Source organism: Ursus americanus, chromosome 20 (assembly GCF_024610735.1).
Source record: "Ursus americanus isolate L20-20 chromosome 20, mUrsAme1.1.p, whole genome shotgun sequence".
In the NCBI taxonomy this organism is placed as follows: domain Eukaryota; kingdom Metazoa; phylum Chordata; class Mammalia; order Carnivora; family Ursidae; genus Ursus; species Ursus americanus.
This window is the reverse complement of record NC_142146.1, coordinates 25,994,229-26,011,841: the sequence shown is the minus strand read 5'-3', so window position 1 is coordinate 26,011,841 and position 17,613 is coordinate 25,994,229. Positions and strand designations below refer to the sequence as shown.

The 17,613-nt window shown below is 46.0% G+C and overlaps 1 protein-coding gene across 1 annotated transcript in view; it reads right to left on the bottom strand.

Moving 5' to 3' along the window:
- Positions 1–17,613, bottom strand: part of TBC1D5 (TBC1 domain family member 5) — a 562,848-nt gene that overhangs the window by 4,426 nt on the left and 540,809 nt on the right. The window contains exons 21-22 of the mRNA XM_045791684.2: positions 5,905–5,984; positions 4,949–5,098 (exon numbers count right to left, since the gene is read on the bottom strand). Coding sequence (XP_045647640.2) covers positions 4,949–5,098; positions 5,905–5,984 — 230 coding nt within the window. The remainder of the gene's footprint in view (positions 1–4,948; positions 5,099–5,904; positions 5,985–17,613) is intronic.

Sequence of the window (17,613 nt, the reverse complement as noted above, 5' to 3'; positions counted from 1 at the left end):
GGCTCCCTAATGGAAGCCCACACCTGGAGTGATTTTACTATCTGCTTAACAAAGAGCTTCAGGAAGGCCTAGTGTATGTGTCTCCTAACCAGCTCAGCCCGGGTCTGCACTTAGGGGCCCCCGGGGCAATGGTAGTAAACGTGAAAACCAGGAATAGCAACTGTAAAGTATATGGCAAACCCATAAAGACAGAATTTACAATTATTTTCCTTTCTTTGTAAGCAATTAGGAGTCGCGTTTATTTTTTAACTAAAAAAAGCTGACATCCGTGAACACCAGTAAACGTTTTGGGTTAAACCCAGAGAACCTCCTGCCTACCCTGGGACAGGCGTAAAGCTAGTCCGACCACGTTTCAAAGTCAGCCTGACAGAAAACGTGCTGACATAAGCGGATGTCACGTCCACGCCTGCTCAACCAACCCCCTGCCTGCTCTCCCACAGGGTGGATGGGGACTGGTGCCCGAGTCTGAAGTCTGACGAGATGTACAGAGCCCCTTGGCTAGAAGTGTCCCCGGGTCCTCTGGCCCCCAGACTGGTATGGCCTAGGCCACCTATGGGCTGTGGGCAGAGCCTGGACAGGTCACTGGCAACACTTCCAAGGGAAATTGGGGCTTGACTGACCGTGAACTACATGTTCTTGGTGACACGGGGAGGGAGTGGGGGGATGAGTGGCTAAAAAATGGCTCAGGTGCCTCCAGCCTCTGACCATTTATCCACCTTTAAGATCTTCAACTGGGAGAAGAGAAACAGAATTAGCCTTAAGACCACAGTGCTGAAACAGGCTTTGAAGTTCTTCACCTCAAGTTTTAAAGCTGTTTACATTCTAGCAACACATTAATTCTTACAAACCTGAGGAGGTATGCGGAACATGGCCCTCTGGTGGAAGAGGAGGCCATAACTGGCCCCAGGACAGGTTGGTAGAGCAAGACCGTCCCACCATAAGGTGCACCCAGTCAGGGCTACCACCTCGCAGAGCCTGCAAGGGACACCTGCGTGCGGCTTGTCTTCCCCTGCATTTGCCCATGGGATGCACGTAAGGCTGGTGGGACCTCGACTTCAACCTCCTACCTCCAAGGTGTGGACGCTGTTCCTATGACCATTGTCCTGAACTGTAAACCGAAACCCTTGACTTCTCACCGCACACGGGGTCTGCGGTTGGAGTGCTGCTTGGCAGAGCTCATCTGAGGTTGAAAATGAAAAGCGCACGTACAGCAGGCCCTATTTTCAGAGTGGCGTCTCTGCTACAGAAACACTGTGACGACCTAGTCGTCTTTAGCTTACAGTGAACACATTACAAGACGATGAAGATGAGAAATAGGTTATAAACCCTGTGCCTGGAAGGAAAGGTGGTTCCTACCATCGCTAATTATCTGGCACATTCCTGGACAGCAGGGACGGCAAGTTATAAATGATGGGTAATCCTTCCGCTCCCCATTCCCAGATAAAATCATGGACCGACTCAGACAAGCCTGGTACAGCCGCAGGGCCTGAGTAACCCCCTTCTTTTAGCACCCCTCCTCACCTTTTTATTGCAGATCACACATCGACACCCAGATCAGAGGCCTGGTGGCTTGGCCAATGTCACAAAGCAAATGAAAGATCTCTCTCTTCCGGACTCCTACCTAGAACCTTTTTCTAGACACAAAGACACCACCTTTCTGGATTTCCATACAACCTTAGCTGCTACCAGGTTCTGTTTATGGCATTTACAAAAATTTTGGGAATTCCTAAGTCAATCCTCTCTTCACCAAACACAGGCATGTACTATACAATTAAAGAAGTTTTTCAACCTGTCAGTCCTGCCTAAAACTGGTCAGGACCACCACCCTATACAGCACCCCCCCCACCCCCCCGCCATTCACCCTGCCTCACTTCTTACCTTTCGTTTAGGATCATGAGTTTAGGATCATGGAAGGTGGAAGCAGGTGAACCCAACTACAGACCAGCTGTTTGGCAGACATGTTCCAGAGTGACAGAAGTATTCTCTTTCCATGCTAACACAGCACCCAGCCACACGTGCTTATGGAGCACTTGAAAGGTAGCTAGTATGATGCAGGAACTGCATTTTTAACTTACATTGAATCTTAACGAGTTTGTTTCATTTTAAATAGATATGTGGCTAGTGGCTACTATATTTAGACAATGCAGCTATAGACCATTCAGGTAAAACTAGGGCCCCAAGCACCAGTGAGGAGCTGGCTGACTAATAAATCCAGGGTCCTATAAGGTCCTGCCTCCCACTGATAGAGATTTGGGTCAGTTCACCAAAAACCTCCCAGAGGAGTATGTGAGGACAGACTCAGGCAGGGAGGGACAGAATGTGGTTCCCTTTACAGAATACAACTTTGCACCTGCCATTCTCAGAGTTGGAGATAAGATTTGTGAATCAAATGGAAAGAACAATATTAGCCACATCCCCACCAACATGCCAGCGGGGAGCAGGGCATGTGTGTGTCCACAAAGGAAGAGCCCTGTTGAAGTTCCTGCTGGGGAAGGGCACCGGCAGGGGGACCCTGCGCCACCTGCTCCCAAGGCATTATCCTTCACCCGTACTTCAGTGCTAAACCAAGAAAGCAAAGACATTCCTAAGTTAGGGATGAGCTGTGGCACAACCTACCACAGACCCCACGTGTTGTGATTACATTTCCGGAAAATGTCACAAAGGCCTGCCTAGCACTGCTTCCCCCCCCCCCCCCCACCATCTCCGGCCCTCTGTTTAACTAGAAGCTCATGAGCGGGGCTACATCCCATAACCCTGAATACCCAGTGCCTGGCAGAGCAGGCCCTCAGCTCGCATTTGAGAGGCAGGAGGGGAAAAGCCTTCAGAATTGCCACTTGGCACACATGCTCCTGTCCAGAGCCAGCCCGCAGCCCCATCCCTGTCCCCATAAGCAGTGACAAAGTGAGTCAGCTGGCTCCCTGACTGCCGCCCTCGGGACAGGTTCCTAAGGAAAGATGGTGGGTCAGGAGTTTCTGCTGGGGGGCTCCTGTAGGAGTCTAGTCCCGATACCGGGTGCTGCAGCCCAGAGCCTCAAACACTTGGCTTTCTGTGGGACTCGCTGCTTCATCTGGGACTTCACTTGCCTTTCCTCCCCTGAAGACGAGACGAGAGCACTGCTCCCCTATTTTTCCCTTCCTCAGGTAAAGCCTCTTTCAGGAGGATGGGTTTTTTATAAACTGCTAACACCCTTGGGGAAGAAGCCATGGCAGGAATATAAGAAAAGAAGAAAAGCCCTATGATTTGCCCTTTTCCTACTTTCCTCCTTTTCCACTTAACCCTACGGAGGAACAGGGGCACAGAGGCAGAGGCGGGGTGCCCGGGCGCAGAATGGGTTGACGGTGTTTTAGAAGCACATGCAGAGGCAAAAGGCCGCCTGGACGCTGCACAGGAGTGCGGCTCTGTCAGCACCAGAGCATGTCCCAGTTCGTGTCACCTGCATGTCACAGCTAGCTCACCCTGAGTTTGCATACGGGGTCTGCAGGGGCAGTGATGGCGACAGGCAGTTCTTACAAATATGAGAACCAGGAAAAACAATGGCAAAGTATAATCAAGAAGCTTTAAATGTAGCAAATTCATTAGTATTTTTAAAAGGTCGTTTTCAATATTACTTTATACATTCAACTACAAAGAAAAAACATGCTAAATTTAGAATTGTCAATTTAAAAATGGTTGTGGGGTGAGCCTAAGCTAAACGGTATTTGAATAAAGAAATGATTATTGAAAAATTAAACATCTGTTCAGGGAAGGAGAATCTGGAGGAACTAATCAAATTAAACTTGCAACGTTAATGCTGTATCCATGTGGCCAAAGATGCAGACTAATGGCTCTATGAAAACTTTCTTTTAAAGCTGGGTAAAAATAACCACATAAGGTTCTCTCTTCTTGAAAAGTACTCGTGTGTGTGTGTGTGGGGGGGGAGTACCCTTAAAACTAAAGCAACTCTCATTCTAAAATATATTTTTTTTAAATCATAAAAAATAATTTACAAGCATCTGGATGCTAGTTTTTGAGAAAGAGCCTTCGATAAGATTTTGCTAATGTTCGTTTTTCAAGATGAGACTTTGTAAGCCCTTAAAAAATATATTAGGGACTTTTAGTCCTATCAGATAAAGTATAGCGAGGAAGCCTGGTGGAGCGGGAAGCTTGCTGGGCTGGGACAGGAGCTCTGAAAACACGATACCTGGTGAGCCTGTGCACCTCCCGGGCCTTCACTGTCTCACGGCTACGATCTGTGTTTTTATGTTAGAATAAATTACACAATGTCAACACCTTAAGAGCAGGGGGGCAGCACACTATGGCCCATAAACCAAAGCGGGTCTGTGGCCTCTTTCCATATGGCTCGCAAGCTAAGAATGGCTTATACATTTCTAAAGGTTGTAAAAACAAACACACACACCAAATACAAAAACAAATATGAGACACAGACCACATGTGGCCCACGAACCCTAAAATATTTACTATCTGATCCTTTATGGAGAAAAGGAATCCTCATTCCCTCAGAGGATGGACACCAAGAGCCCTTCTCCATGAAGGCAGAAAGGGTTGTAGCCGAGAGAAGTCCACTCAGGAGAGCATCAGGAGAGCAGGACAGCACTCCCTGTGCTAACAGGGACCGGGGGCATCAGCTGGAGAAACCTGACGGCTAGCCGAGGCAGAGGTGGGACTTGCGAAGGCCACACGACAGCACTGGCAGGAGGCCCCGGCTAAAGCTGCTGCATACGGGGATGTAGGCGGTACACTGCCGACTCTAGGAGACAGTGGTCTCCCGTGGGGCTCTGGAGTCTGCAGCTTGTCTGGTTCAGGCCACTTGTGGTATTTTATAGCTGAACTTTGCACATGGTAATGTGAAATGACTTTCGTAAAGTTTCTGTCATTCATAACTTTAAAGACCGTACGTGAATGTGCCCCCATCAAGTTACTGTGACATTGCTCGTCAGGGCTCTCATACCTGCTTGGTGGCTCCAGGCATTTGGTCACCCTGGCCCTGGCCTTGGCCACTGGAGCAGTAGTGGTCATCTGAAATGGTGATCTGCTCATTCTCCTCAGCTTCCAGCTGACTCTGGTTGAAACGCAGGGAACCTTTCAGAATGTCTTTGATCTAGTTTTCAAGAAAGAAGAAAATAAATGAAAGAAATGAATGAGTTTGTTTTGTAATACTAGATAAACCTTTAACATTTAAACGACTTATCACTAACCATTTTTTAAATAGTACAGATATGAATATATTATCATAAGAAAGGAATAACAGAAAAAAAATCCAACTCTATCAAAGCCATGAACTTACTAATGACCAAGGCAAATTTCAAAGGCTTAATGGCCAGGGTCAGCCCTGGGTGTCACATCCCGGGGAGTTATCTTTAAGCAGGAAGTACAATTTGCCTACCTACCCAGCCCCACAGAACAGCTCTTAGCTACCAGAGCGGCTGCACCCCAGCTGGGCTGTTACTAACACAGGCAGACATCTGAGAGCAGTGCGCTCTTTTCATGAACACGTATGTTCCACGCAGCCCTCCAAGGGTTGGGGAGACGTAGTCCTCGCGGGTCTGAGGTCCGTCCTGGGTAGTGGTTCTTACTTGTGCTCCAAGGACAGCATGGGTTTATGGATGAACACCTGAACATGCTGCTGGACCGCACTATCCCAGCTCTGGGTGAGGAATAAACGGAATGGCTTTGGTAAGAGGAAGAAGCAAGGGTGGGGACGGGAAGCTAGCTTGGGCCACAAGCTAGTCAGACATAATCACCAGTAGGAGCAACAGGTGTAAGGAGGTGGGGAGTCAGGAGGGGCTCTGCCTGGGAGGAAACGAGGGGCTGGCACTAATACCACGGTATGCCATGCCATAGCGTGCCATCCCCAACAGGCACTAGAAGGATGGCCAGTGGGACACAAAGATCAGATGGACATACCTGTTTTAATCCTGCCAGAGAAACCAGAATTTGATCCTCTTTTTCCAAATTTTCTTGTAATATCACATCTTGAATATTTACTGAAAACAGAAGAATGACATTTTATAATTAATGCTCTGAGTATAACTTATCTGCTAGCCACACCATAACTTGCTTGAAAATTTTTCTGTCCAATTTTATAGCAAGTATTTCTACCAAGGATGCTCTACCCAGCTGCAGATGAGGGGGGTGTGGGGGAGAGCAGAGCCCAGTATGCACAGCCTTCCCACCAACGTGACACAAGTATGTTCTTGCAACGACAGATGGGTCTTCACTTCCACAGAGAGACCCGGGCACTTCCTGCTAACTGACGTGAACAGCCTAGAGCATTCCATCCAGCCTCTGGGAGGAAGCATTTCAGCCTGGGCTTCGCACACTGCCTCATGGTTCAGTGATGTTAACTCACTCTCTCTCTGAAGGTCAGGCCCTCCCACGTGACTAAAGCTAATACGGACACCGTCTTCAAAGATTTAAGCAGTAGGGCGTGTTGTCAGTTCAACAAAATGGTAAAATAAGAATAACAGGACAAACTCATGGCACTACACGTGCCATCAGACGCCTACGGAGTCAGCCTGATGTCACCCGGGGTCTTCACGGGAGCTACTTCTCTCCATCCTCTAGGAGGCTCACCCTCCACGGGAGAGGTCCTTCATCCAGGCCTGGTCTGCGGGATCCAGCACGTCAGCTGTGGCTGCCAGGCTCAGCACTGTGGCTGCCCAGCAGGAGGTGCCACACGCAGTGGTCCCCAGCGCTCCCCCACCGTGTGCCCAAGGGAGGTACACAGCCCTCTGGGGGGGGTGGTGAGGCTACTGAGCCCGGGTTCTCAGGGGAGCTCAGGGGCAGGAGGCAGAGTCCTCTTCCCACCCGGGGCTAGGCAGGAGAATGCACTGGTGGGTGAGGTGACTAAAACACACTTTAAAAAAGATACCTCTACGTACACCAACTGGAAAATCACTACAATAAGTAGGTTTATCCTCCATTAACGTCTGCTTTCTGATTTCGTGGCCTTAAAGCACACCGACTTATAAGGTCTTACCTGCCCCATGCTTAGTCATTCACTCAGCAGAGACGTCCCAGTGTCAACTGGGGACTCATCAGTTCCATGCCCGACCCCCTTCAGCCACCAGAGCGATGTAGCACTCCCTGCTTGCTTACCCCTGCCCTGCTGGTGGCAGGGGCAGAGCCGGCCCACTGTTCTCTTGGCCCGCAGGCTCTGGGCCCACATCCCTGCGGACCAGCTGCTCCTCATTGTTCCACACTGGTCCCACGCTGCCCCCTCAGAGAGCCCTCCTGCCCATCCAAACTAAGGGAGGCCAGGTCACCCTGTGGTCGTGGCCACGGCGTCTCCTTTCCTATGCTCTCACGCGGCGCTCGTCACCAGCTGGCATTACCACATGGTTTGTGCGTGTGTGGTGTCCATCTCCCCCAGCAGGATATAAGCTCCGAGACGGTCTTGTTCAGGGCTCTACTCTCAGCCCTTAGAATGAGGCTTGGTGCATTTTAGGTACACAGTTAAGTACCGACCGAGCAAATGTGGCAAAACATTCTTGGAACTTGCATTTCAAAACACCGCTATGCTAAATATTTCCAAAAATACTTCCAGTAAAGGAAAAGGCAAAGACTGATACCATCAACACGAGCCTGGCCGGACAGTTTGTCAGAATCTTCAACAATAAGTCTCTAAACCACGCGGACAAGTCCTCTCACACACCACAGCAGAAAAACAGCAGCTTTGATTTACTCAGAAAACGTGACTGTAGTTTCTGGCTAATAATAAAGGCCTGCTTCAAAACAAGAAAGCAAGATGAATGGGAATGGAATAATAGATATAATTAGAGAGGGAATGTTTTTGGTTTCCTTAAAAGCCTGTAACAATTTGTTCTCTCTCAACAAAAAAACAACACAGAACCCACTCAACAAGACATAAACGACAGCCAACTGCAGGGTATTGACAAGGAGCAGTTACGTAGGTCTTTTAGAGGATTGAAAAGGTTGCTTTTGTTTTTATGACTGCCAGGGTTTTTAAGGCAGAGGTCTGAGGGTCTCAGGACTGCCTGGGGTGGCACGACACATAGTAGCTGGGTAGTTTGGTGGGGCAGTGAGTTCCTCCCCACACACACTGAGCTGCAAGGTGGGGCAGATTTCCCAGCTTCTGCTGTGTAAGCGGGGGCAGCAGGGGAAGAACTCCTGGGCCCTGAAAGGAAGCTCAGCTAATGGACACAGGAACACCCGGATGTCTGGAAGAAGCATGGGGGGCTTCTTGGGTCCAAGGAGCTAATGGAGAGGAAGCCACTGGAGGCCATATGCAACAAATCAGGGGGCCAGGCTCTGTCTGCAGCTCCCGCCTGCTCCTTTGATGGTCTGCTGTGCAACATATCCCAGAGCCAAAGGTTTGGCCAACTTGCCTGGCTCCTGCCTCCAGTGTAACGTGGGGCCCACGGTCAACAGCAACAAGGACTGAAGGCCTTTAGGGTCATAGGCTACAGGCTAACAGCGCAATCAGTCAGTGGCTCCAGTGACGACAGAAGCCTGTAACTATGCAGGAACACAGCTCTCCTTAGAGGCCAACAAAGACCCAGAGGGCACTCAGAGGCCTTTCCTCAAACACCAGAGACATATGTGCCATCTTAGTACCCTGACACCATCCTGGCAGGGAGAAGACACAAAGTAGAGAAACTAACCGTGGGCATTTGTTCAGATGAGATGGTTAACCAGGTTGCCTTTAATTGTTAGGTTTAAGCCTTGGACTGCCATTGGTGGGAATGAAACTTCAGAGTGAGATTTCTGTGTACCTGAGTTTAAATATATGATTCATTATCCCACTACGGAAGTATCAGTGTCTACCTGAGATCTTAGAAAATCATATTGGCCACGTTGCCTGAAAATCCCAGAAAGCAAGTCACCCCGGTGTCCTCTCCTGGATGCCACAAACCCATACTTGAGTAGTGGCAGAGATGAAGGTGGAAGATACGGATGTATTGGAAAGCCGGAACAAGAGAAGCCCCTTGTCTTCCACGACAGGCCTAAATGGGAGTAATGCCCCATGATCTAAAGCCACTCTCCCTGCTCTGTTCTCACTTGATAAGAGCATGAACAGCAAACAAGCCTAGATGGTCACTGCTGTACTGTCGCCTGGGGAGCCACCCCAGCTCCTCCTTCCATATCAACGTGTCCCGGATCTCATTCAGAGCAACACCGTGCACACCTTCCTTCACAGCCAAGGTTGGTCATGTGACACAGCTCTGGCCAATGAGGTGTAAGAAAAGTCCTTGGACAGAGCTTCTGGAAAACTCCTTGCTGGGTCTGACTCAGTCTGTGCCTTTCAGACCTTTACACTTCCCGCTTTGCTCCCTGAAATGCTGGCAGGCGCTCCGCAAGTCCTCTTGCAAGCACGTGGATGCAGATCACAGCTTAAGGGCTGTGGGCAGTAAACCGGGGAGCCTGGGGCACTGGGCACATCATGGAGCTGCTATACTTGCTTGGACTGCCCACCTCCAGGCTTCTTTCAGTTATTAAACAACAAACAAACACAAAACTTCCTGATTTGTTTATTCTCCTGCTTTTTGGCTTTATGTTTGTGTCCAAATTTCCCTCTTTTAATAAGGATACCAGTCACTGGATTAACCAAGTGTGACCTTGTCCCAACTTGATTATATCTGTAAAGACCCTATTTGCAAATAAGGTCACATTCACAAGTTCCAGGTGGACAAAAAATGGCATAGTGGGGGTGGGGGGTGGGACCCAGTACAGCAGCCAAACTGCTTCACTGTTACACAGGATACAAACCATCCAGTTCCTCTAACGAGAGCGGACTGAGACGGCGCCACCAATCCTCTCCTGCATGCAGAGTATGAGCCCAAGTTCAGCCTGGCCCCGGCCTGCTGTGCAATGTGGCTGGCCACGGGTACAGAGCCCAGAGCCTTAGTATCCTCAGTGGTACACCCTCACCCAGAATTCTCCAGCCTTATTTTTAAGACAAGATCAAAGATCACCTTTTACAATCTGCTGGAAATCAGGACCTTCTGCCCTGAAAACCCACATATCTATATAATGTTCATTTAATCTTAAGGACAAATCTCTGTTATAATCAACTAAGCTGACAAGTCTCTTAAGAAATCCAGCATAAAGAAATCCAAATTAAAACAAAAGGACACCTCTGGAGGCTGTTGAATGCTTTGAATATAAGAATTCTGACTACCAACAAAGTACTGGCTATGTAAATCCTAATCCCATGTGAGGCCTAATCAGTTCAACTGTATATTGATTTAAGGTAGCATTTATGAATATTCTACTAATATGTAACTTCTTTGTAACAAATCTACCACTTTAAGTTGCACCTGTGTGTAAAAACAAAAAAACATAATGATGTTTTTTCAGGCCTTAAAATATTAAACGCAGAAATGTAAAGGGTTTAAATTTCCAATGCGATGCACATTTTCCTTATAGCAGGAGGCAGAATAAATTATGAGATAAAGGCTCTTTCTTTTTGTTTCTGCATAGAAAGATTACGTTCTTTATAATCTTCTATTTAAGTTTTATATATTATAGACGTTACAGCAGTGAAACTAAAGGGGGAAAATACTTCTGTGGAAATTACACAAAAATCTCATCAATATAACAGTTCCATGGTGACTCCACAGTTTCTAAAGAGGTGTCAACGCCATAAAAATAGATCTCTGACTCTAAAAGTAATGGAAATGGCACACAAACTACTTTTTACGATTTCTTAAAAACCTCTTTTCTTCAATGCTAGAATGAAAGTGTTTTATTTGAATGGCTGGTACAAAAGGTAACATAAGCCCATATTCATGAAGAAGGGAAGCAGAAGGAGATAAAGGCAGAGCTAGCGTCTATCTATAGCGGAGGTGGAATTTAGCTTCCTTGTGCCTGAGAGTAATACCGAACCTTCCTCAAAGATGAAGGTAAAGAAACGGTAAGTAAACAGGTAAATACATGACGAAGAGTAAATAAATTAGCACAGTACCTCACCCACTATAGAAGCTCAGGACTTGGTACCTTTCATTTCGACATGGCGACATTGCCTCATCTGACTATCCCAATGACCATTCTCGATGAGGACTATCGTCCTATTACAGAAAAGGGAGCCAAGCTCAGCAATCCCCAGTCTGTCATCTGAGGTCTCATGACGGGAAAGTGGTAGAGCTAGGACTAGATTCTAGATCATCTGGACTCCTGAGCTCCCCAACACTCACATACACAGCACTGATGGAGGGGCCAGAGAGAGATATGAGGAGGCACAGGACGGGGTCCTGCCACTGACCTGACTGCTTTCTGATGCCAGTGCCCTTTCTTTGGGGGTGGAAATGACCTAAGTGAGGTCAGCCGGCACAACGGGAGGTCACCTACATGTAAGCAGACTGCTCTATCATTTCTACCAGAACTTTCCAGAATACTGGCACTAGCATCAAACAGCTTGAACTTTAATAACCTTGGGCATTGATGTGTGAATCACTAAACCCATCAGTAACGGGAGGTAATCCTATCTTTGAGGGCTGCTGGAGAGATCAGATGGGACAATCAAAGTGGTCCACTTCTAGCACACTCTAGCACACTGCCCGCTATTACTATTATTTATTAGTATGTTTTTGTTTTGTTTTTTTCCTTTTCCAGTACCTCAAATACCCAGATAAATGGATTGTGCTCTTTGAGGTTATCTCATGTCTGGCAGACATTTAGTTACCTTGACCTCAGACAATCTCATATAAGGACTAACCCAGACTCTAAAGAGGAAATATGTAGGCTATTACAAAATGGAGGGGTCACATGGAGCGTTGACCTAGGGTCACAGGTGTGACCAGAATGGTAGTGGCTGAAGAGGTGGCCATGAGTCAAGGAGGGGGAGCAGACCAGTAATTTGTCACTATTGGCTTTGACAAGTGAATTTCTGCTCACAGATGTGTGCCATGGTTGGCCAGATCTTGGGAGAAGGCAGGTTTAGTAGAGACTGTAGGTGTCAAATTCATTCTTTAATAGATCACGTGCATTTGTGTGTCTCTGCAAATGCCATTCCCCTTTTAGAAGACCCTCCTAGCTTCCTTACAACACCACACCCTTCTTTTCTTCAAAGTCTACCTAAAAACTGTGTTTAAGCATCGGCTTCCTATTAAAGGTCTTCTCTCTGAAAGCATCCAGTTGTTTGACTCTCTTCCTCCATCCTTTACTCTTGGAACTGTATTCACACATGAGGTTCAAAAATTAAAGGCTCCTGACTCTCTCTCTTTAAAATAAATAAAATCTTTAATAAAAGGAGGGGGGACGCCTGGGTGGCTCAGTCAGTTAAGCATTGGACTCTTGGTTTTGGCTCAGGTCATGATCTCTTGGGTCACAGGATCGAGCCCCATGTCTGGCTCCATGCTGAGCTTAAGACTCTTTCCCTGTCCCCTGACCCTCCCTACCCCCCTGCACTCTGTCTCAGATAAATAAAATCTTAAAAAACAAAAAATTAAAAGTCTCTCGAAACTTCACAGTTCTATGTGGCAAACTGTGACTCAAATCAAAGTCTTTTGGTTCCAAATGTGGCACTCTGTTCATTATATCCATATTACTCTAGAACCCCACTGGTCCCTGCCAACGTTTCTGAGATCACTCTGGGAGGACCATGGTTTCATGTGACACTATGTGTCCTTTTAGGTATTTCTAAAGAGGTATATTCTCCTTGGCGCTTGTACACACACACACACACACACACACTCTCTCTCTCTCTCTCTCTCTCTCTCTCTCCCCCTACTTTGAAGTTTTACTCACATCTTCCATATGCACTGAGCTCAATTTTAGAAGACCACCCCTCCACTTCACCCTACCTTCAACCTGCTTCTCCTAGAACCTATATTTATATCAGAGAGCAGGTACTTAGTAAATACTGGCTGAATGAACAACGCAGGGCTTTCCCATCAGCAATACGGCAGATTTTTATGTCCTGAGGAGTAGATGTAAGTGAGATATTTCTCAGGTGAAGAATGAAAGGATATTAACATGCTCAATCAGATCTCAGATTGAGAAGTGATAGGGGCAGATGAAGGGATATAACTTTCACTGATGATTTCTTAAGAGCCAAGTACTGAGTCAGGCACATTATGCTCAGTATTTTCTTAAAAAGCAAAAGCAGATCACACAGAAAATATAATCAAGGGTCCTATTTGGCATCCAGCTGTCAGAATGACTGACGGCCCTAAACTCAGCACTGGGAAAGGAGCATTTAGTTAGGAAAATCCAAGGGTAAGACTAGCAAACATGTGTATTGCTTATGTAAGATTAGTTTTTGTTGCCAATAAATAATTCTCTTAAGTAAATTGAGTGTGCTTAGCAGAGTTAGAAATCTTTACTCATCTCTGCCATTTCGCATCTTATTCTCTTAGGATTTACCACCCTGCCAGCCAAGGAGTGTCACGGAAACATGATTCCTCACAGCAAAATCTATCATATTCATGATATGGCTGAGGGTCAACCAGAAAAGACTTTACATATATTTTTAAATGTAAATGGTCTCTAAGCTCCAGTAATGGTTAGATGCCTTTGCCAGAAGACGTACGTCTAAAAATAGAAGCAGAAACATAGGTAGGGCCTTACTGAAAGGAAATTCCCTAGGGTTCTGCCATCAGACCCTCTCATTTGGAAGCAATGAGATAGGAGGGCAGTTTGAATAAGACTGTCCTAAAATCACATCAGTTAGTCAAATAAGATCCTGTGAACTGGGTTTAAGATGGATGTAATTTTTTTGTGAATTTTAGGCAATAAAGGTTTTGCTGATAGGAGGAGCCAGTTAAAGTTAAGTGCTGCTATTCAGCTGGTATTTAAACATGGCCCAAGGCAGCAAACATTAGCCTTTTTTAAAAATTTAAATTCAATTAGCCAACATATAGTACATCATTAGTTTCAGATGTAGTGTTCAATAATTCATCAGTTGGGGGGATGGGGTAACTGGTTGATGGGCATTAAGAAGAGCGCGTGATGGATAAGCACTGGGTGTTAACAGGCAACTGATGAAGATTAGCCTTCTCAACTGGGTTTCACCTTCCCCTATACACAAGCTCTCTGCTTAGCATGAGATGCTTGTGGTGGCCACAAAACCTTTGAGCTTGAAAGCAAGCCTGTTTCACAAGATGGGGTGAACAAGTCTTTTATCTATTGGGTCACCAACTGGAGAGGGCCCGGATTGGAGGACATGGAGAGGCAGCCTGGTATGGAAGGCTGAGAACAGGCTCTGCGGCCTAACAGTTAAAGAAAGATGAAGTATTTGGAAAATTGTATTTAAAAAAAGAGAGGGAGGGATAGTGCGGGTTCCTCCTGTGGAAGAGCATGTGGGAAAATGGGAGACAGCCAGGAAGTGGGAAACACAACAATGATAGATGGACAGTTTCTACCGAGGCCATGGGCTCAGAGGTGTGGTATGTTCACATGGGAAAGGGTAAGACAGTGTATAATTTGCTGAGTTTTTCTAAATAGGCATAGGGTTGGTACAAGGGAGATGCTGTCCAGGTGTCCCAAGTCTTCTGATCATAAAATGGGGGGTAGGAAGAGCCTACTACTAGAATAGAACAAGTTCAAAGAGGCTGAAAACAGAACTGCATTTCAGATGATTGAAGGCCCCGCCAGAATAGCAGGGGAGGCTGTGTGCTTTTCGCCCACAGAATTCAGCTGCACGTGTGCCTGAGTGTGGAGGTAGGAATACATTAATAGGGTTATGAATATATTCATTTAATTCTGCCCACATAATGTTAAGTTCTTTTGCTTTCTGCTGCTTGAAGACTGTCATGGGCCAGTAACATCAGGTCACGGCGGGGGGGGGGGGGTTGCTTGTAGAAATGCAGAATTTCAGGCCCCATAGCATACCTACTGAATCAGAAATCTGCATTTTAACAAGGTTCTCAGGTGAAAGTATCTTTTCCCTCTACAGAGGTCTATGCCACCCACGATTAAAATTCTCAAAATAATTATGAAAACTTTTATCAGAGCATGACTGACATCGTATTTTCCTTCCCTGTTCTTCAAATGCCATTCGTTAACTGCCTTATTGAACATTTCCAAAGATGTCCACTGGAAGTCGTTTTTATAAACACTAGAAAAGCAGATTTATAAAGTTCTTAGAGAAGCAAATAAACTGATTTTCAAAACTGGCCTCCCCTTACAGCTAATTTTCTTATATAAATATTATGACAAGTGCAAAACCAGTACTGCTGTGAGCAACAGAACAGCAGAGATGTGACATCGTGCTCCTGACTCAAGGCTGGCCTTAGGAGAAGCCTCAGGGAAAGAGGAGCCGGGGACTGGAACTGGGTCTGGACACGTGGCGTGTGTGTGTCACTAGCTCCCTGTGCGTGTCTCATCCTTCCCGGACCTTGGAGTCCTCATCTGTGAAATGAAGAACTACGGAGCTGGCTTTTAGAGCTTCCAGATGTTCACCATTCTAAGATCCTATGAGCTACGGCACTCCAGGAAACCTACCTGCCCTTGAATCCCAGCATTTAAGCCTGCCATTGCTGCCACGGACCACCCACGAAAGGGCAAGCTGCTGGAAACCACTGTCTAAATAGCAAACAGAGGACTGGAAATACCTCTCTTGGGAACAGGCAGGTGTGGGCTTTAGGGCCAGCAGGGCGAGCAGCTCGTACTCCCTGTAAACAGCTGGCAGCTCAACCCAGCTGCTCACAGATCAGAGAAGCGTGGGCTGCTCACCCACGTGCAATTATGTGTAAAATACGGCAAATCTAAAAATAGCCTGAGCTCAGCCATAGGAGTTAATACTGTCAATGGCTTTTAACTCAACCGTCAAGATGACAGGAAGGGGAGTAACTATGGCAACAGAAAAATGAACACGTAAAACAAGGCTTCTGAAGTTGGCAGGAAAGTTAGGTTTAACAAAACATGTATTTTCAATTCCTGTCTCTCAATCTTTGAATTCAAGCAGTTCAATTATGTGGAAGTAATGAAATTAGAATTTTGGTAGAGTTTCACTAAAACAAATATTCGTTTAGTTTTGGGTCCCAGTACCATAAGGAAAGAACTGCTAACCTGTCAGTGTTATTACCTCTATAATTAAAGGACCATTGAACAAATGCCTTTATATAATTTTTAACTGAGAGGTTTTTCTCTGTATTTGTTCTGGCAGTTATAAAAATAGCCTTGAACTCTACTTGACATTTTAAGATATTACTGCATGTCTGATGAAAACGTAGGGTGAAATGGAATTGCCTTGAAATGAAAGGAACTTAGTGAAAACAATTAACGTTAGGAGAGGATATGGAGAAATACTTGCTAGAAGTTTCTGAGGCAATTCTCACAGCTACCGTGGTAGCCTGTGGCCCAGGGCAGCATGGAGACCCAGCAGTGCTCATGGCAAGGAGGCTGCATCATTCTGTTCTGCTAAAGCTATTCTCGCTCAAAGAGCCCACACACCTCATCTTAGGACCGGCATATCCCAAATTCCAGCATCTTTCTGCATCATTTGATAAAGGAATATTTAGTTGGGTGCTGGGCAACTTTGTATTGGTCCTCCTTCTCCCATTAACTAGTTGTAGGGGCCCAGACAAGTCAATACCTGGCATTCTGGTCATGGGCTTGACGAGTGTCTCAGGATCTTCCCTCAGAGGGGACAGTTAGGAGTTAAGGGGACAGAGGAGAGAATCTGTGTTGAAAACCCAGCGTTGGGCCATGCCCTTGTGCTCGGCTTTAAAAACACATTCGTCTTGGCAACAAACTGGCAAGGTAGATAATTGTGTCTTCACTGTACATATGAAGACATGATCACAAGCAGGCTGGGCTAAGTGACAGAGTCTGATGTCACCCTGTGTCCATCTGGTGCCACACAAGCCTGCCTTTCCTGACACCACTCCAGACACTCTTACAACTGACTCTTGCCTGGAGTGCAAAGATGACCCTCCAGACGCTTCAGCCATCTGCAGGCTTTCAGAGACTGTCCTGTATTTCCCAAGCATAAAAAATTAGGGACCCCCCTGGAGAAGCCCCCTAAAATCTTCCTTTCATCCAGGCCATCACTGTTAATTATTATTTTCACATCAAATATATACTATTGTGCTACCTGTCTTTTCCCTTAATAATACACCATGAACATCTCCTTATGTTAAAGAAAATTATTTTAATATTTAATATTAAGGTTACATTACACTATGTTATAATAAGACCCTTATTAATGGGGTTTTCAGTTGTTCCAATTTTGTACTGCCTTCATAATCAGTAAAAATAGAAAACATCACATGAAAAAATTACTAGGGTACTGAAGTCATTTTTAAAGGCAGTACAGTAAGCCAAAAAGTAAATCAGGAGCTTCACCTTTACTAATCTTTTTTTGTTTTCCTCTAATTTTTGCTTGGAATCAAAACTGCCTACAACAGAGGAATACCCTTTAATAAACCAAAGTTATAACAGGCAGGTGAAATGAAATCCATCTGTGGGCCCAGGGGCCAGGAAGTCTTTGTAGCATCCTTCAACCCTACTTTAAAAAGGCAGTCCTGCTATTTATATGGAGAAAAGAAGCTGACAGCTATATGAAGGGATTCTGGCTGAAAGTGAAACGTACACACAAAAACAAATTTAGTTTTGCGGTTAGTTGAAAATTCACATCTGGTATGGGCTTTTCTTTAATTAAAGTGTTTCCCCGTCCCATGCAATGAGAAAATACTCTTACAGTGCTGA